The sequence below is a fragment of the Macrobrachium nipponense genome, chromosome 28, assembly GCF_015104395.2.
Source record: "Macrobrachium nipponense isolate FS-2020 chromosome 28, ASM1510439v2, whole genome shotgun sequence".
Lineage (NCBI taxonomy): Eukaryota > Metazoa > Arthropoda > Malacostraca > Decapoda > Palaemonidae > Macrobrachium > Macrobrachium nipponense.
In genome coordinates, this window is record NC_087217.1 from 11,896,557 (window position 1) to 11,918,086 (window position 21,530).

At 40.1% G+C, this 21,530-nt stretch overlaps 1 protein-coding gene across 1 annotated transcript in view; it reads left to right on the plus strand.

Moving 5' to 3' along the window:
- The window catches only part of LOC135201419 (ranBP2-like and GRIP domain-containing protein 4), a 279,898-nt gene that overhangs the window by 239,703 nt on the left and 18,665 nt on the right, over positions 1 to 21,530 (plus strand). The window contains 3 exon segments of the mRNA XM_064230328.1: positions 4,829 to 4,975; positions 5,290 to 5,613; positions 10,755 to 11,006. Coding sequence (XP_064086398.1) covers positions 4,829 to 4,975; positions 5,290 to 5,613; positions 10,755 to 11,006 — 723 coding nt within the window.

Genomic DNA, 21,530 nt, shown 5'->3' on the forward strand with positions numbered 1-21,530 from the left:
AGTGGGTGTCCCCCTTCAACAATCCTCCCCAGACCTCTTGCTGTTCTCGGATGCATCACTAGAAGGCTGGGGAGCCCATATGGAGGAGTTGATGGTGTCAGCAAATGGAGTTGCAAGGACAGAGAACTCCATATAAACGTGCTGGAGTTGAAAGCAGCTTTCCTGGCTCTACAAGAATTCAGGGAGAGAGTAAAGGGACACTCGGTGGTATTGATGTCAGACAACACCACAGTAGTAGCTTATATAAACAAGCAAGGAGGCCTAGTTTCTCGGCAGTTACATGTGATGACAGTTCAACTTCACCAGTGGGCTATAGAGAACCTGGTAGACATCAAGGCCAGGTATATTCCGGGAAAAAGAAACATAGTGGCCGACAAGTTGAGCCGCAGGGATCAGATTCTGGGAACGGAGTGGTCCCTACACCAACAGGTAGTGGACAGGATGCTCATGTTGTGGGAAGGACCGATCATAGACCTATTCGCAACAGGTACAACAAAAAAGTTGGAAGTGTATTGTTCAGTAGTCCCGGACGCAGAGGCAGCAGCATAAGATGCGCTACAACACCCCTGGGACAATCTGGACGTGTACGCATTTCCTCCCATTTTGTCTAATCCGTCAGGTTCTGAACAGGGTAATGCGGTCTCAGAACCTCAAGATGACCCTGGTAGCCCCGTTATGGCCGAAAGCAGAGTGGTTTCCAGACTTACTGGAACTCCTAGTAGATGTGCCAAGAGAGTTACCCATGGAGCCAACCTAGGAGCAACCTTCTGTGTCAGCCTCACGTGGAGAGGTACCACCAGTCGGTGAAGTCCCTATCGCTTCACGGGTGGAGACTGTCAAGTATCTCCTCCGAGAGCGAGGGTTTTCGCAGAAAGCAGCAACTCAGATGGCAGGTAATATCAGAAAATCATCTGCGACAGTATACCAAGGGAAGTGGTCAGCATACTGTGATTGGTGTCGTAGGGGGAACGTGTCTCCACTCGGTACCACTATTCAGCAGTTAGCGGACTTTCTGATATATCTCAGAACAGAAAAACATATGTCTGTATCTGCAGTGAAGGGGTACAGGGCTGCTCTAGCCTCAGTCCCTTACGAATGAAAGGAGTGGACATATCGTCTTCATGGGAGTTGGCCATGCTGATGAGGAGCTTTGAACAGTCATGCCCCAAAGGAGGGCTAAAACCCCAAGATTGGGATCTGACCAAGGTACTGAGTAGTCTGACAAAACCCCCTTACGAACCACTAAGGCAGTCCACGGATAGGAGCCTGACCCTGAAGACAGTCTTCTTATTGGCCCTGGCTTCAACCAAAAGGGTGGGGGAGCTACATGGCCTCTCATATCTCATAAAGCACTCGAGAGGTTGGAGATCAATGGTGTGTGAGTTTGTCCCAGAATTCGTGGCAAAGACCCAAAATCCAACAATAGTAGACGGCAGATTCGACTCCTTTACCATACCTTCCTTGGCAGACTTTGTAGACAACGACAAAGCTGAAATGCTCCTGTGCCCCGTCAGGGCACTAAAGGAGTACTTAAAGAGAACAAGGCACCTCAGGCCGGGGTGCCAGAGGTTGTTCGTAAGTACAGGACGGGAACAAGAAGGAAGTGTCCAAGAATACAATATCATTTGGCTAAGGGAGACAATCAGAAATGCTTATACTGCAGAAGACAGAGGGTCAGATAGCCAGGTGGGAGCTAGAAGCTCATGACATCAGGGGTGTGAGTTGCTCCCTAGCATTGAAGAAGAAAAAATGTCTGTGGATAAAATTCTGAAAGCTGGCGTGTGGAAGCGCCAAACAACTTTCACCTCATTTTATTTGAAGGATGTTGCCCATAGATCCTTGGACACCTTTTCCTTGGGTCCAGTGGTGGCGGCCCCAACAAGTGATATAGTTCATCCAGTGCCCCTGGCGGGTCAGTTTGCGTCTAGTCTAAGATGAAGGTATGAAAGTAGAATGAATGGGATGACTGGTCTTTTTTCTTTACTACTTTCTTCCTACTCCTTTAACTACGGGCAATATGAAGGAGAGTACCGTCATGTGCTGGAACGGACTAGATGCAGGTGAGATGGTCAGCCATACTGTGAAGCTATCTTAGCTGATGATATACTTTTCAGTAGCAACACACCCCTCTGGATAATAAGGAAAGAGGGGTGAAGGTCGATCCAGTCGCAAGGGACAAGAGTAAACAGTAGAATGGTATCTACACCCAGTGGGAGGAAACCAATAGATCCGCTTATATCTTTGGTCCTAGGTTCATTGTCCATTCTCTAGAATTTCCCTATATATTCGGAAATGGATAAGGTGGCAAACTTCCAGTCAGTTGTAGCGAACTTACCTCCCTCCAATAGTAAGTCTATCCTGATGTTAAGACCGAAGGTTTGTTTCGTGTATGAACAAATACCAAATTTGTAACTAATTTGTATTTTTCATAACTAACAAACCTGAGGTCTTAACAGTTAAAGGCCCACCTCGAACCACCCCTCTAGCAGTCTAAACTGGGTTAGAAATATAACTGATGGGTCACAGGTAGCCGTGGGCATTCTGGGTATACATGCCCCGTGACCTGGTATAGATGCCATTAGTCCCTGGATCTCACAAGTGTAATTTTATTCTAACCGGTTTCCAGCTTGGCGCTAGTAAATCCTGATGTTAAGACCTCAGGTTTGTTAGTTATGAAAAATACAAATTAGTTACAAATTTGGTATTTTCTTTTGGATTTATTTACTGGGTATATGCTATTTGTGAGCCTCTGGTAAATGATTTTAAGTATTTCTTGAATGTTACACCATCCCTATTGGCCCAAAAATTTTGCATTTATGATTTGCTTACTGGGTTTAGGCTAGATGTAAGTCCACTATTAATAATTACCTTAGAAGTAATGCTTGAATGTTGCATCATTCCTTTTGTCCAAACTTTGCTTTCAGGACTTTGTTTACCTTCTATAGGCTATTCACATCAGGGTGAGAAGAGCCGTTGTTGTTCTCAGAGGTCTGGGTAAACTAATCCTTTATAATATAATGATAATATAGGCTATTCACAAACTGCTGGTAGTTTCCTTAAAGTAATTCATGAGTGTTAGACATTTTTTAGGCCAAACATATGAAATTAGGCTAAAACATTTGATGTTCATTGAGCCTGGGATACTCATTACTTTCTTTTCCAGAGAAAGTATAGGGGTTGATACATAGTAAGGAGAAAATGGTGTTATTATTTAATGTGGTGGGCATGAGGCGGAAACGTTCTCGTCATCATGAGTATCGACTACTGGTCATTGCTTTGGCAGTACTTTAGAACATTACAGAAAAGGCTCACATGGTCTCGGCGTACAGAGATTTTAATTCCTGCTGTCACGCAGTCATGAACTTTCCGCATGTTAACTCCTACTCTCCAGCTCCCTGGGGAACTGCAGCATAAGGCCACTCGAGTCCACTAGTGGGGCACGTAATTGGTTACTGGATTCGATTACTTTGAATTCCGGATAATTCTCGTAATGATTTCTTTTTGAGTAATCGGTTATTTGTAAGAATAATTGTTTTAGTCTTTTATCACTAATTGGAGAATATTAGAGTTGGATTTGCTTTGATACCTTAATAAGAAAACCACTTGTTTTATTCAATGCGAATTGGCGTCTGAGCGTTGTTTTCAAATCACCTATGCATCAGTGCTGCAGACGACGACCATCAACATTAACAGACATAGTACAGTATGTATTTATTAATAAAGGGCAAACTTTGTTTACTTTATTAATAAAGTAAAAGATTTTGTTTATTAATTTTCCATGAATCTTTTAAGAAGTTATACATTACTTCACTGTATCCAATAATATTGTATGTATTCTCATATTATTGTGTTATAAAATAATAACAGTGGTCAGTGTTTTGGTTTGGAAATCAGCTGATGGCAAATGCAAGTTTATTTCACTGTATTTAACTCAGTCCTGTGTGGATTTTCTTGCTTCTAGTTAGCATAAACGAATATCTAGATACTTTACTTGTATGAGACAAAGTCATTTTTCGTTATACTGCGACGAATTTGTAAGTCTAAATATGGCTTGAATAATGTCTTGTTGTGAACTAAATAATTTTTTTCGTTAACAGAATTGTCAGATTGCGTTGGGAGTATGTTTATCGAGTTAAAAAAAAAATCCTTTCACTATTTTCACTTGATTTCATTGTAATATGAGCTTTACATTACTTACCTTTTATTTGCGTGAAAACAACAGTAAAAATTTTTGTTTCAAGCTCAGTAGTTTTGATTAAAATTATTTTCTCTTGATTTTATCTGCAGTTGTTTGATGGCATAACTTTACTGGAGTTTATCCTTGTTGCTGATGCACAATAACAGTCATTAGCAACTTGAAAAGTTTTCTTAGCTTCACCTACAACTTGGTTTAAATTTAACATATTTCTTGCTGATCTTTGATCTATAGAAAATAAAGTTATGACATAAAATATATCAGTCCTATTCTACATAATGTTGTTTATAACATAACTACGGTAATTGTTTACTATCGTACAATGGTTGAAATATACCAAACGGATGTTGCTGTTATCCAATTCAGTTGTATTTAGCAAAAAAGCAGAGTTCCCAAGTCCAGGAACGTAACCCCTCTTATTCCTGTTATTTCATATGGGAAAAATGTTTTAATAGTCCCTTGCGTACCCAATTACATGGAAAACTAGAGCAATGTAATTACTGGGTAAGTATACACAAAACTTCATTTTATTATAAAAATTTTATTTTGTTAAATATTTCAGGATTTATATTTAATTCTGGTGTTCATAATCAAAACTTTAATTATTGATAATGCGAATGGTTATATTTATAGGATTCCAAAGAAAGTTGCAATCACTTCCTGACGCCACAAATGAAACTGAATCCTATAATGTCATCGGAAACTGCTTGGTGTTGGAATGCTGTGGATTATTCAGGAAGTTTAGAAGGGAAGGAAGAACAAATTGCCATTAAATTTAAGGTAAATATGCATATTAAAATTAATGGAAGGAACCTGCATGTTTGTGCAATCAAGTTAAGATAGACTGTTTGGTATTATTTTTTAATATGTAAAATAAACCTTTGTTTTCATCAGTTGTTTTTGTAGTAACATGGTTTCATTTCACATAGGAAATGTACTGCTCATTTCCTTGAGCATCAAAACAACAACAAATGCATTTCCTTTGTCCATTCACTGCAGGTTTACGGTCTTATAAATTAGAATTAGACTGGATATGTATTTTTAAAGAAGTTTTTTTTTTTATATTGTGTACCCAATTTTGCTATTGTTTACAGACCAAAGATATAGCAGCAGAGTTTAAAAGCAAGTTTGTAGAGTGTCAAGAAAAACTAGGACAGCCATCAGAAAACTCCTCTAGTACTGCTTCAGCTACTATAATTTTGCCTCAGTCAAAAAATTTGCTTCCAAAAAAGGAGGATGAAGATGATGAAGTTGAGGAGGAGGAGGATGAAGAAGAGGAGGAGGAGGATGATGATGATGACGATGATGATGATGACGACGACGATGACGATGATGATGAAGAGGAGGAGGATACAGAAAATGCGACCCTATTTTTAAAACGTTGTACATTGTTGAAAAAGGAGAATGGAGATTGGAAAGTAAGTACATAATCAGTCAAAAGGTACAATTTTTGAAAGGATAGATACAGTAATCAATAGAATACTGTCATTCAATAAGTAAAGACAAAGTAGAAGCTTGCATTTTTGAACCTGGGTTCTTTTGTTGCCCTGTAGTGACCCATCTTACTGTGCATGTTTTTGCTTACTCAGTCAATTTCTGCTTTTCATCTGCAGTGTAAAACTTGAAGTTGTTTGCTTTCAAAGTGCTGTCCTTTATTTCAGAGATTTTGCAGATAAGTTTGGTGAATTCATGTTTTTCGTGCAATTTCTCATGCTTGAATTTTTAAGAATTAAAAGTTTTAAGTAAACTTTAATGTGTTGAGTGCCTCATTGTTCATACGCGAACAAACCTTCGGTCTTAACAATAGGATAATTTTTAGAACCTAGCTGGATCCGGTTAAAAAGCAGATGAAAGCAAGGAATCTTGTGATATCTGGCAGTGCATGAGTAGAGCGGGTAAAGAGTGGTCAAAGACCACACACCAACGCCACAGCGTCAGTCTTTTCTTTAACCGCCTGGGCAAGAATCTTGGTTGACCCCTCTTGGCCTTTACCTGGTTCATTGAACATTTTGTTTGTGTTTGGTGTGTGTGTGTTTGTGCGTGCATGTGTGGGGCTGATATTATGGCTGCTTCTGCTTCTCTTGATCTGATCAACATGTGTGCCCCGGAATTCCAGGTTTTTCATGTTCTCGTTTTTGGCTTTGGCGGCAACTGATCCCCACATCACGTGTAGCAGGTGCCGTTCTAATTTTTGTTCTATAACGAATCCTTACACTGAATGCTGGGCATGGCCTAAAGAGCAGTGGAAGTTGTTTTATAGCAAGAGAGAGCATCGGAGGGTTTCAACTTCCTTCATGGGAAGGTTTTCTTGCCTCTTCCCGATGCTTCGTCTCCTGCAGTACTCACCCCCTTAGTTGCGATGTACCTGTGTTTTCTTCCATTGATTTGATGCTTGAAGTATCGGGAGGTCTTCAGGCTGATTTTTGTAATGTCGCCCCTTCTTCCTCGGGAGTTAATTTGATTCCCGGGAAGAGGGAGGCTTTTTCATCATTTTCATTTATTCCAGAGTCGGAGGCGTCCAAGATGGTGGCAATTTGGAAGACGCTCAGGTTAGGGGTTCCCCCTTCCTTGGAGGGGTTGCTAGTGCATTTTATGAAGGCTCGCTACCCCCCCTCCTCCTGGCCTCATGTTCGTGGGTAGCATAGGTCAGCCATCTTGTATTGCTCCGCCAGTGACTGTTGCTGCTGCTTTAAGTCGGATTGAAGCAGTCTCGTCAGCCCCATCGATGATGTCACGGGATCAGTCTTTGTGTATTCTTCCGCCAGTGGCGTCTGCTTCCCCTTCGGACCGAGGGGAAGCCGTGATGTCATCACCACTTGTGACGTCACTCCCAGTCGTCTCCTCTGCACTGCCTCTCTCAGCCGTGACGTCAAGTGTTCACAAAGGTCTTCTCTCTTGTTTCAAGTTGGGCCCATGCTCAGGGGATCTGTTTGCTGAGGTACCTCAACGATTGGTTGGTCTTGGCAGTTTCCAGGGAAAGCTGCTGAAGGACGGGGATCGTCTACTTCAGTTCTGTCTGGAACTGGGCATCGTAGCCAACCAGGAAAAGTCAAACCTCGTACCCAGTCAAAGGATTCTCTACCTGGGCATGGTCATCGATAAAACAATTGCAAAAAAATTTCCCCTCGGAGCAGAGGCTTCCTGTCAGAACCACATCAGTCAGCTAGTCAGTGGCAGGTTCTTCTGGGAGTGTTGCCTTCCCTAGAGAAGCTGGTCCCTCGTGGGCGTCTTCATCTTCGGTCTCTGCAGTGGAGACTGAGAGAATTCTGGTCTCTGTTGGGTGACTCACCCGTTAAAGGTTCCTCTGTCTCTGGAAGTGAGAGAAAAGGTTCCTCTGTCTCTGGAAGTGAGAGAAGACCTTCGTTGGTGGTTGGACGACTGGAATCTTTCGAAGAGTGTCCCTCTGCGTTCTCTTCCACCGGACTTCCTTCTGTTCTCAAAAGCCTCCCTCGCAGGTTGGGCGCTCATTTAGGCGGTCTCATGGCTTCAGATGTTTTTAATGTATTTTTAATATTAGTTGTTTAACCCTTTATCGTGAATTTTGCTGCTCATAGAGTTTTGAATGCTGGTATATAGTTTTAGATGCTGGTACTTGGTTACACTAATGCATGGTCGCCTCCTTTTATTGAAGAGATGTTGCCCACAGGTCTATGGACACGTTTCCCCTGTGGTGGCTGCCCAACAAGTTGAGTACCTCGTCCATTGTCCTTGACTGGGCAGTTTTGTATCTTACCAAAGGTGATTGTTTGGAAGGGAGAATGAGTGAGTTGGCTGGCAAAGGTGATTGTGTGGAAGGGAGGATGAGTGAGTTGGCTGATCTTTCTTTCTCTTTTCTTTCTGTTCTTCCTTCAGGCAGGTTGAGGAATAGACACATCGTATGCTGGACTGGTGTGATACAGGTAAGTACGGTAGCCATACTGAATATATTTATGAATAATCAAACCTTCTATTCAGTAGCAAATACTCTGCTCTCTAGCAAGGGTGTTTCAGGAATAACAACAGACCTCTGTGATTAAATGGTTTGTTATTGAACAGTCTGAATTTTCTTTAGTCTCTTCAATGCAATGAATCTGCTCATATACCATTGTATTACAACCTAGGTGACTGAGTTGTAGATATCAGTTTATCTATCTTCTCACGGGAATTCGTCCACCTCTTTAGAACTCTCTTCCTTCTGGGTGGTCAGGTGGGTTAACTTCCAGCCAGTTTAGGATGTCTTTCTGTTTCACCACTGAATGATAGGTCCCAGTGCTTGGCCTTTGGCCTAAATTCTGTAGTCAGTCAGTCAGACTATCAACAGGGGGTGAAGTGAAACTGTTAAAGCCAAGGCAATGTTGGACACAAACACCAGTAGAAAAGTGCATTACAACAGTCATTCTTTTGCTATTTTGTTATTGGTTTGTGTTTTTGTGGTCACTTATCAAACAAATGGCACCTATTAATCATATGAAAAAGAAAATGCAGTCGTTTAAATCAAAGTACATGAATAAAATGTGTTAAAACAAGAAAAATACAAATTGTAACTTAGCAACAGCATAATATGGACTTTGCATTAAAGATACAGGTTGTACATCATACACACTCAGTAAAGGATCATGAGGTTAAGTATCTTAATGCAAAGGCCAGACCCTTCTATTAAAATTATCATAATACAAAGATCAGACCCTTCTATCAAATTTTTACTTGATTTTATAAATAAAAACATAAAATACCTCTACCCATAATTTCTTTTCAAAACCATGTGTGTTTTAACTGCTGCACTCTATGCACTTACTGTATTTGTGCATTCCCTGAATATTTAGGTGTATGATAAAATGTTTAACTCTTCAGAGCTGGGCTTAAAAAAAAAAAAAAAATGCAGCACCCCAGGCTGGGGAAACTGAGCTCGGCCAATTTAAAAAAAAAGACACTTCAAAGGAGAGAGGAAGATATGCAAATGCACATGATGTACAAAGAAAAAAATTCTTCCTTCAACAAGAAGTTGAAAAAGACTACTAATAACCCTCTGTGGGGCATCATTTATAAGACAATTGTAAATTTTACCAAGTTATAGATGTTTTTTCTAATGAATAATTTTTCATTTTGTAAAATTATAATTACAGCTCACACTATCAAAACAGATATCTAAAATTGGTAACAAATTCTGAGTATATTTGTTGTAAAATATGTACATAAATTTACTGAGTTCAAAGATGCAGTAACATTTTTGGATTTTAATGTTTTCTAATACTATTTCTTTACACTTTTATTTGCAAAATTACAATGATAACTGACTTACTAACATAAAAGATAAGAACTAAAACCAACAGCAACCCCTGATTATATGTAAACAAATATATAAAAAGACATCATGTGAAAGAGGCAGTACATGTCTCCTTGAAGTCAAGTACACAACTAAGTCATGGGCCACCTAGAATCGGCAAGCTAAGCCAGTCCAAAAGTTGCCATTAGTGAATTTATGAGCTATAGAAGTAATGTAACCACTTCTTTGGCCGATTCCCCCAAATCAATGGGGCGTAATAATGCTTCTCACCATGAGTGAATCTGTTCACCACTCAAAACCTGTTGTTGCTACTCATCCATTAAGGGTTAAAAATCATTAAAATGTATGTAGTGTTTTTTTGTATTAAGTGTTCTGCATAGGTTAGGCTGAAAATTATATATGCTATTATGTTCTATAAGGTAGGTGTGTGCATGCGTGTTGGTTGTGGGATATCTTGAATAATGAAATGTAGGCTATACTATTAGGGGGTTGTCACCTCACAGATTTTTCCATGTATCAGAAGACCTAACCCTTGAAATGCTGATAAGCTAAGGCACTGCATTATTATATATATAACCAAAACATGTATACTATTTCTGTAAAAGTATTTTTTTTTAGCTTTTAATACAGTAATATAGGGTATGGATTAGTAAGTTACTAAATTATAATTCTTATATGGCATACTACTATCTGGTTGTAGAATGTCTGTGCATTTCACATGATCTAGGGATTTCATTTCATAGTGCAGGTCATCGATACCAATATGTGTAAAGAGTCCCTATTATTAAAGGGAAAGTCATTTGGAAACAGTAGACAGCGTATCATCACATGAAAATTTTGTTTGAAGTTTTGAGACTTTATTAGTAGATTATCAGTGTGGGAAATGCCTTTAGTAGATTATCATTGTGGGAAAATTACAATTGATACTTACAGGCTGCAGTTAGAAAACTAACCTAAATATGAACATGATAGTTTTAGATTTTTATAATTTGTACTTAAACTTTATAGATTAATTGGCAGTAGAGAAGCTAAAACTATATGAAGTTTTCTGTGACATGTATTATAAAAGAATGTATATTTGTGTATCATATTGGAGTTTATTAAATTTTTTATGTGCTCTCTCTCTCTCTCTCTCTCTCTCTCTCTCTCTCTCTCTCTCTCTCTCTCTCTCTCTCTCTCTCTCTCTCTCTCTCTCACTGATCCTTTGCTGCATTTTTAATTTTCAATTGCATCATATTTCACCATCTATTAAATACACTGTCTTTTGCATTAATTTGTCCATTTTTTCATACATAGACTTTGGGAACTGGGGACCTACGCATTGTATATGACGATGAATACTTTGGTGCAAGAATAGTAATGGTGGCAGATGCTGGCGACACCCTGGCTGAGCACATCATAGCTATCCAGACAACAATGCACAAAGAAGGAAATTCAGCCACATGGACAGTATTAAACCTGGAACCATCCCCTGCATCCACAGTTACTTTTAAAGCCCAGTTTTCTTCAACTCAGGCTTTAGAAGATTTTGCATCTGCTTTCAGTGAGGTAAGAAATATAATTTGTGAAGTCATAATTGAGTGTCTGATATATATACTATGCACAAAAGAATGATTTGGAATTGCATTAAATGGGGTTGTTTCACCACAAACACATTCTAGGTCCTCTAGTACCGTAGACACCTCTGACTTCATTTTTAACGGACAAAAGGCACAGTTGTAGTTTTGCATATACAAACACCACCATACTTACCAAAGAGTTACATTTTGGATGGTCGTTTATAGGTTGAATAGTTTGCGAGTTGCTTACTGTACTCTTCATGCCTATTTAGCTACAGTATGATATAAAATCAATACAGTACTGTATGTTTTTTCATCCTAAAACACAATTCACTGTCTTTTTAAACTGCAAAATTTGTATAGAGTTTTTATTTTTTTAATGTATTTTTAATATTAGTTGTTTAACCCTTTTAACGCCGATTGGACGTATTAAACGTCGACAAAATTGTCTGTCAGGTGCCGAACCGACGTATGGTACGTTGACGAAAAAGTTTTTTTTTAAATTTGCAGAAAAATAGTCATAGGCCTACTAGGCGAAAATTTTTGAATCACGCGCCTTGGGGGATGCTGGGAGCTCACGGATCAAGGCGTTGTTTTGTTTACAATCGTTATCCAGGCGCGCAAGCACGAATTTCTTTCTTATCACACTAAAAAGCATCAGCGATAGATCTCGGAAATTATTTCGTCACATTGCATAATTTTTGCACCATTTTATATTAGCCGTTACATGGAGTATTATATATGAAAATGTGCGCAATTTCATGTAGAATACAACTAAAAACAGCCGTTACATGGAGTATTATATATGAAAATGTGCGCAATTTCATATAGAATACAACTATAAACAACTCATGGTTGTAGTATTTATCAGTTTTGAAATATTTTTATATAAATAACGGTAAGTGCCAAAATTTCAACCTTTGGTCAACTTTGACTCTACTGAAATGGTCGAAAAAACGTAATTTTAAGCCAAAACTCTTATATTCTAGTAACATTCAGTCATTTACCTTCATTTTGCAACAAAATGGAAGTCTCTAGCACAATATTTTGATTTATGGTGAATTTATGGAAAAGCTTTTTTCTTACATCCGCACGGTAACTCTTCCGAAAAAATCAATACATTTTTTCGTCCAATTGTCGTAATGTTTGCACGATTTTAAATTAGCTGTTACATAAAATTTTATATATGGAATTGTGTGCAATTTAATGTAGAATACAACCAAAAACAATCCATGGTTGTAGCTGTTATCAGTTTTGAAATATTTTCATATGAATAACGGTAAGTGCCAAAATATCAACCTTTGGTCAACTTTGACTCGACCGAAATGGTCGAAAAACGCAATTGTAAGCTAAAACTAACATTTTAGAAATATTCAATCATTTACCTTCATTTTGCAACAAATTGGAAGTCTCTAGCACAATATTTTGATTTATGGTGAATTTATGGGGGGAAAAATAACATTTTCCTTACGTCCCAGCGGTAACTCCACTGAAAAAAATCAGAAATTTTTTCGTCCGATTGTTGTAATGTTTCCACCATTTTAAATTAGCCGTTACATAAAGTTTTATATATGAAAATATGCAGAATTTTATGTAGAATACAACGATAAATGATTGAAGGTTGTAGCTTTTCTTTTTTTAGAAATATTTTCATATAAATAACAATAAATAGAAAAAATTCGTCCTTCGGTCAACTTTAACTCTGCCGCAATGGTCGAAAACTGCAATTGTAAGCTACAACACTTGCAGTCTAGTAATATTCAAACAATTATCTTCATTTTGCAACAAATGGGAAGTCTAGCACAATATTATGACTTAAAGTGAATTTTTGGAAGCAGCTTTTTTTTACGTGCACGCGTTACGAATTCATGCATCATATTGTGATAATTTTTTCTGTGTTGCTTTGATCGTTTTACAATTTGTTATACTATACCAAAATCATCGTGATTTAGTGTACAATACAACGAAAAAATAAATCTTGAAAATTAAGCATGCTGTGATTTTTTGAAAAATAATTTCTGCTTCAGCACTCGCTTGTGAACGCCGACGGCACACGGGAGACACTTTCGGAAATACCGGCTCGGCGTTTAAGGGTTAATGAGGTAAAACTTTGGAGAAAATCCCTTCAATCATAGGATAACTGTGGTGACCTACTTTACAACAGGGCCTTATGGCAATAACAGCCCTTAATGTGGCTGGATCCATTCCACAAGGAATAAGGCAAATACAGTGGACCCATTAAGACGGACTAGTAGGATGGCCTGGGTGTGCATCATAGCCAGTTGTCCTAGTTAATTGGCTACATATATATATATATACCTATAAATATACTGTATTTCATTATTTTTATAAATAGGAAGAATAGTAAATGAATGTAGAAACATTTGAATGGAACCTTATAGTAAAAGATGAAAAATTAAGAATAAAGCACGATAAAAATGATAAAATTCAGCCGTATATGTAAATGCCTAGGTTGAGACATGCATGAATAATTGGGTAATGAAACATCACTACTGCAGCAAAAACATTTATTCATTACAGTTTATTATTTATATTAATGTATTGTTAATAAATTTAAATAATTGGGATATTAAGAGATATAATAAAATAGTGGGACAATTAAGGCAAAGTTTCTTTATTGTTGGTCAATAAAAAGGAAAATGGTATGCAGTGAGTGGGGGAACAGTAATTATCTTAAATTGTGGACAAACATAAGTATTTTAAGTAAATCGGCTGACTGTCTTCGATGTCCATCTTGTCCGATGTCTGGATTAATGGGGTCCAGTTTAACGAGGGTCAACTGTAACAATGAGTGGGATTGGTACAACAAATTAGCAAGATTTAGAACAATTTTTGGGCTTTTTATCACATGACAAAGCTGTCCAGTTTGCTGCTTGGCTCTAGAAATAAGTACAGACACCACCCTACTTCGAAACATTCAATTTACAAACATTGAGATACAAACAACTTACGAACATTCAGATACAAACAAATGGGATTGCAAATTAAAATTGTGTACAGAATAGGCAAGCAAAACAGAATTTGAATTTACAGGTGGCAAAGGCAACTGCTCTGAACACAATTGAATTTGCAGTCCCATTTGTTTGTATCTGAATGTTGTAAGTAGTTTTTGTGTCAGTGTTTGCAAGTTAAATGCTCGTAAGTAGGGTGGCATTCATCTGTACTTGTTTTTGGAGCCAAACAGTTAACTGGACAGCTTTGTCATGTGGTAAAAAACCCAACAAATTTTCTAGGTCTTGCTGATTTGTTGTATCAAACCCATTCATTGCTATTATCCTTATGCCTTGTTGCTGTTATAAAGCTACCTTATGATTGAAGGGATTTGCTCCAAATTTTTACCTCTTATTAAACAACTAATATTAAAAATGCATTCAAAACCAAATAAAAAAGAAAAAAAAAATTGACCTTTTAACCCTGGACAGGTTAGCAGGGTCAAGCTCGACCTGAGGGGTGTTTCAAAAAACATGTTTTTTTCCCATAAATCATCATCTATCTCGAATCTGGGTGTGATCGATCTGCAAGAGGATAGCAGAACACACACTACAATCATGTCAAAACTTGCGTTTGCCTTGCCTTTGTCCTTTCCCCTTTTCTGAATAATAGTTGTTTTGAACGTGTGTGGATACAAAGGCAAAGTTATCAAGTAGTGATTTCCTGTCTAACACTGTTGACTCAGGGATAGTTTCATATTGTTGGAAACTCTAGGTACGTGGTGTGTGCACATTATCATGCCTTTGGTTGTGGCTGAGAAGACTTATATTGTCAGTTGACTCCTCGAGTGTCTCTGGGATCTGAAGACCCTGGTAACTGTGAGAGGTTCGATTTCAAGCTCAAGCAGAGGACTTGCTACCTGTGCGAGCTGGTACATGAGTCCTACTTGAACTCTTGTACCAGCATGTTCAGGTAGACAGTAAGATGGTTCAAGTCTGGACAGGAATGATCTGTTCGGCCGTGTCTCATCGTCAGGCTTCGACCGCCACCCTTGGAGAGTCGGAGGCATCGACCGAGGGAGAGAGACAAACCGAGAAAAGTTGCAGAGGTACAGGAACTTCAAGACGAACACCTCATCATCCTGAAACTCAAGGTTGCCTTCCTGGTTCTCCAAGAGTTTCGGGAGATGGGGATGACACACACTGTAATGTTGATAATCAACACTACAATAGTGGCACACGTCAATAAGCGAGAGACTTGCCTCTCCCAAGCTTCTCCTTGACAATGCAGGTGATTGAGTGGGCAACAGCACACTTGATTGGGCAGTCAACCAGATGCATTCCAGACGAGAGGAATGTAATGGTAGACAAGCTTAGTCTTCAGTATCTGATGACTTTGAGAAATTACCAGGAAGAAGTATTTATCTGCTGCTGATGGCAATGGTACACTTCCCCTGAAGAGGTCTTGAGGTCAGGGGCATTGCCCCATTTCCTCACGTTCCATAGAACGAACCTGTTGGTTCATGATCTTACCCACAGGTCCCAGGTCACTTTTCCTTGGGACCAGTGGTGGCTACTCGATAAGTAGTGTATCTTACCCAGCTCCTTTATTGTATAGTATTGCATCTCGCCTCATTGTACAGTATGATTGAGCTGATTGGGAAGTGACTGGCTCCCCCTTTCCTCTCTTTCATCCTACTCCCTCCCTTTGGGGGGGGGGTGGAGTATGCGGACTGTTACATGCTGGACCAAGCAATTGATTCAGGTATGACACCTTTGGAGTAACCTACCTATTTTCTTGATTAGTTAATTGGAGTAACTCCTGCCCATTCCCTTCACAAGGCAGGGAAGAGGCACCTAGACATAAGACAAACTCATTGCTTGCATTTGCCTTATAGTCTCCGACATATGGTTGTTAGCCTTCTCTTAAGTGGGACACATATTCTCTCCCTTATGAGTAAGCCCAGAAGACTAAGATCTTGCAGTTTTTAACTCTGATTAGTGGTCAGTGGCTGGATTCCTTTCCTAGCTCTTACGACCAGGAAGGAAATCGCAGGTAGGTGGAACCCCCAGTCTCAGTTCACTGGAGATCACTCAGATTCCACCCTCTAATTAGTGAGTCTTCTTATTGTAAAGGACCTAGGGTTTGTACATCTTGTAGGAACAAATCACAATTTTTGAAAGTACAGTGGACCCTCCGTATTCGTGTTCTCCGAATTCGCGGACTCACACATTCGCGGATTTCTCTCAGGAACGTTTCCCCGCATTATTCGTGCATTCGCGGTATTTTTCTATGAGAAATATCCACAAATTCCTGGGTTTTTTATCAATTTCATCATAAAATGCACTTTTTGTGATAAAACTATTAAAAAAACAAGTATGAAAATTTTTAGTGGTTTTTCTTGAATTTTAAATAACAAAATTGGCTGTTTTTAGCATTTTTATAGGGGTTCCAAACATTCGCGGATAATAACTATTCATGGGGTGTCTGGTACGCATCCCCCGCGAATACGGGGGGACCACTATAATTGCATTTTTCTTAACTATACAAACCTGAGGTCCTTTACACTAACTGCCCACCTCATGCCACCCCTCAATCTGCTACCTGGGCCAAAGCAAATTGGAATGTCTGCATCTGGTCGTAGGGACTACCAACAACCTGACCGGCAGGTAACTACCTAACTGCCTTGTTAAGAATTCAGCAGCCAGTCCAGCTTCGCCTTAAGCATATTACTACATTGTAAAGGACCTCAGGTTTGTCTAGTTAGGAAAAATACAATTTACTTTCAAAAATTGTGATTTGGAGTTTGCCAGTTTCATGTGAGATATCCTCTTAAAATGCTGTATTTGTATCGTAACATCTTAAACTAAGTAAGATTCCATGCTCACCTAACTCTGGTGGTAGTATGAAGAATGCTAAAATCCATACATCAGCACAGCACACATGCTCATGAATTGATGAGTAAGATAGTAAAGGCACAGACTATGCACATTCTCTCTCTCTCTCTCTCTCTCTCTCTCTCTCTCTCTCTCTCTCTCTCTCTCTCTCTCTCTCTCTCTCTCTCTCTCTCTCTCTCTCTCTCTCTCATTAGTATGAAAATTACTTGGTTATTCTTTATAGGAAAAGAGAGAGAGTTGAGCAGACTAAGTGCTTTTGTGTACCAACTTCATGCATATATACATACTGAATAATATATGCATGTAACAATATATTACTTCATTAATTATAATATACAGTACTGTACTACACAAATGTCAGTAAAAATACTGTCAGAAGGAGAGAAAGAAAGCTTTGGGGGCCCGTAGTAAGTGTAAGTTTACTCAACACCACGCATACATGTATGTATACAAACATGCTAGCATATAGACTAGGCTTATGCTACATGACAAAAACATGATCATGCTGCACTGAACAAAACTTACTGTTACCGAAAATCCTATTTTCATAACAATCTTGTAGATGATTTTGTATATTTAAATTCCAATTTGTTTTCCTTTTCTTTTTCACTTTAAACATATTTGTTGTAAGTTTCACAGTTAATGGAGGTGGGGGATAGGAAGGGATTGTTATGTTATCTGCTATATGTAATTGGGTTTGTTTTCTGTTGTAAATTACGGCAAAATTATCCAATTGTTCATATACGAAACAAACCCTCGGTCTTAACATTAGGACAAACTAGCGCCAAGCTGGAAACCGGTAGAATTAAAATTTAACTTGTGCGATCCAGGGACTATTGGCATCTATGCCAGGTCACAGGGAATGTATACCCAGAATGCCCTCGGCGTCGTGTGACCCGCCAGTTATCTTTCTACCGCCTTTAAGATAGGACGTGTTCTGTCTATCTGTTTAAAGCCGGTTTTAGTTTGCCCGTTTTTATCCATTTCATAATTTTTCTTATTAATTCTGTCTCTTAAGTGTGCTCAGTGTGTGTGTGAGCTGTAAGAGTGTGTAAGTGGTGAGATGGAGTGTTTTGTATCGCCGTCGGGATCTTCTTCCGTTTCGAAGACAAGACAAAGGAAATGCCCTGGAGTCAGTGGCTTTCAGTGTTCAAGATTCCTAACGTCGGTGTCGACAGATCCTCATCCAACGTGTAGTAGGTGCAGAGAAAATGTATGTACAATTACTAAACCTTGTTCTGTTGGTCGTGGTTGGTCGGTGGAACAGTGGAGGAAGTTTTATGAGAAAGGCCAGTACAAAAGGAAGGAGTCGACGCCATCTTTGGATGACCATGAGTTGCCGGCTTTTTTTTGTATCGGCAATACACCATACTGCTCCATGTGTTTCTCCACCTGCCTTTGATTTGTCCCATACCCCTTCGGTTTCTCCTAATGGTTCGTTATCAGAAACGCCAGGAGGGGTTTTGGGTAATTTGATGCATAATATTTACGCTCCGTTGTTCCCAGCAGGGAGGGCGGGAGCATCGCCATCTTTGTTCCAGGTGCCTGCTCCCGACTCGAACAGGATGGAAGGTACGTGGGCGGTGCTAGGCCTTCCAGGTGTACCAACCTTGGAAGGTTTGCTGTCGCATTATATGGCATCACGGTTCCAGCAGAATCCAGCAGCGCTGAATATTCCTCATCCCCGGGCTTGCTTTTTATGGGAAATAATGCCACGGCTATGCCAACAACTTCATTGGTTACAGCGATGCAGAACGTTTGGGGGTAGTTTTGCTACAAATGCGGGGATGCCAGCAGCAGCAGCCGCCCAGTCTCTCCCTACAAGATTGGTGATGTCACAACCGACGTGACACACCAACATGGCAGACGCAATGACGTGTCACAGCCTATTGCTTCTCAGTCTAATTCGCTGCCTCCGGACTCAAATACGCTTTCTGACTCTGTACTATACACTGTAAGAAGAAATGACAGGATCTTGAAGAAAATAATAAGAAAGACAAAAAGAAAAGGCGTTATTCGTCTTCTAGCTCGGCGTCATCGTTAAGTTCGATGACGTCATGGCATGTACCAGTCAAGCGTTGGAGGATACAGGATTTTGCGACTGATCCTCGCGCCAGGAGGAGCAGAGTGAAGTCTTCATTATCTTTTGGCCAGGACTGTCACATCCCAGTCAGCAAGAAAGGGAAGAAGTCAGTGGCTGGTAAGCTCAAAGCTAGAGAACGAAGCCGTTTACAAGAGTCCAAACGAGCGAGTGAGTCGATGGCCGATGGGATAACGGCCGACGCGGAGTTGCCAGTAGAGACTACAAAGAGTCAAAGAAAAACTACAGTGTCGTTGGCGAATTCGACGGAGGCGAAAAGTGCAGCAAAGGATAGAGCACAGATACCGGTTTCGCCTGTAAGACCGTTTAAAATACGGAGAAAAGATAAGGCTCCTATTAAAAGGTCGAAAAATAGCAAGTTGGCAACCTCGTCTGATACATTGGTGGAAGGCATTGTCCGCCTAGATGAAGGATCAAGGCCAAATTCTCCGACGGTCGTTGGAGACAATATTAATCGTCATGGAGGGGAAGTGAGCTCGGTTGAGAGAGCCTTCATCTTGGAGGTATAGGCGAGATTCTCGCTCTAGATCCGCGAGCAGAGAAGGAGTGAGACGGTCTCATTCTCCTACTGACTGTTTGGGATCGAGCCGTCGGCGGTCATCAGAGATCAAAGAGGTCGCGGCCGTAGGGGCAGACAACCATGAAGCACCTGGACGTTTGTCAGGGGATAGGAATGAGATAGCGTCTCCTTGTGGCTGAGCACAGTACGCTAGAACAAGAGGAAGGAGAGAACCAAGAGTTTCTGGCTTCGTATGCCTATGTGATTGATTTGATTCGTCAATTCAATAACTTTTCGGAGAGAACGGAAACACCTGCCAGTATGCTTCCTCCGGGGATTGACATGGCGTTTGGGGGTGAAAAAGGATACCAAGGTGTCGTATGAATTGCCTTGTTCAAATCATGTGGAGTCTGTTTTACAACAAGTAAACGACGCACGGATTGCAGGAAGGGATAATTCCTTAAGATCAAATAGATAGTTTAAATTTATCCCTCCTCCAATGATGAAACAAAATATTATACGACACTTGACGGTTCCTTCACTGTCCAGACAAATTAACCCAAATGTGGTAAGGTTAAGGCCTGGATTAAACCTTAAATCAAGTGAAAATGGAATGCCCTTCGATGACTTGCCAAGAGGCTGCTACGTTAGAAGCAACAGCTTCTTCTGACTTTCAGACTGCTTGGCTGGATCTTTGGTCGACAGCAGTTGCGAAGATTGCATCCTCAGAAAGGAAGGTAGTGGATGAATCAATGTTCATTAGATTACTACAATCAGGTGCCAAAGCAATTGCGTACTTGACAAATTTTAGTGCCAATGTTTGGGCAAATATCCTGTTAATAAGAAGGGATACAGCTTTGGCTAGACTAAGTCGCACTGTTGATTTGGATTCCCTGCTAGCAATGAGGAATGGGAATATCTTAGTCGCAATTGCTGTTGCCAGAGGCCATACTAGTAGAGGCTATAGATAGAAGAAGGATGGACACTAACGATAGATTGGTACAGCAGGCAGTTAGGAAAACATCTAGCAGTCAGGCTAATCCTATGGAGGTAAGGCAGCAGCAAATACCTCGGAAGAAGCCAGTGAGGCATAACATTCCTAATAGAGCAACAAGACCCTCTTCCCTGAAGAAGTTAACTCATTGGCCCTTTCACAATAGAAATAACAGAGGAAGGGGCTCAAGACGATAGGATAGGTGCCTCTCATCACTCAGCCACACCAGGGGGGGTTGTTGCCTGGCAAATCACTGGAAGATGTGGCAGGAACTGGGAGCAGAGCAGTGGGTGGTGGATGTTCTCAGTCTGGTATTTGATTCCGTTCGAATTATCCCCACCCCTGACAGAACAGCGATTACCTCACCTCGCTTATGCTCAAGAACCTCAGAAGGCTTTTATTTTGCAAGAGGAAGTGAAGATGATGATGGAAAAAGGGGCTGTGGAACAAGTATCCATTCCGTCAAAGGGGCTTTACAGCAGGATTTTCCTTGTACCCAAAGCCAGTGGGGACTGGAGGACAGTAATAGACCTGTCAACTTTGAATCATTTTATAAGAAAAACCAGATTCAAAATGGAAACTCCAAAGACGGTTCTACAAGCAGTCAGGATCAAGGACTTTATGCTGACAATCTACTTGAAAGACGCATACTTTCAGATCCCAGTCCATCAGTCTTCCAGGAAATTTCTCCGCTTCAGTCTTGCAAAGAAAGTTTTCGAGTTCAAAGTTTTGTTCTTCGGATTGACAACATCTCAAGTTTTTACAAGTGTTCACTCTCGTGTTGACATGGGCGCATGCTCAGGGGATCAGGCTAATAAGATATCTAGACGATTGGCTGGTGATAGCAAAGTCCAGAGAGAAATTACTCAGGGAAAGGGCGACCCTTCTACGGTTTTGTCACAGCTTAGGCATTGTGATAAATCAGGAGAAGTCGCAGTTGGATCCAAGTCAACGGCTGGTGCATCTGGGAATGGTTATAGACACAATAAAAGCCAAAGTATTCCCGACAGACCAGAGAGTAGAAAAATGCAAACAAGTGGTGAATGCCTTTCTGGAAAAACAAACAGCCA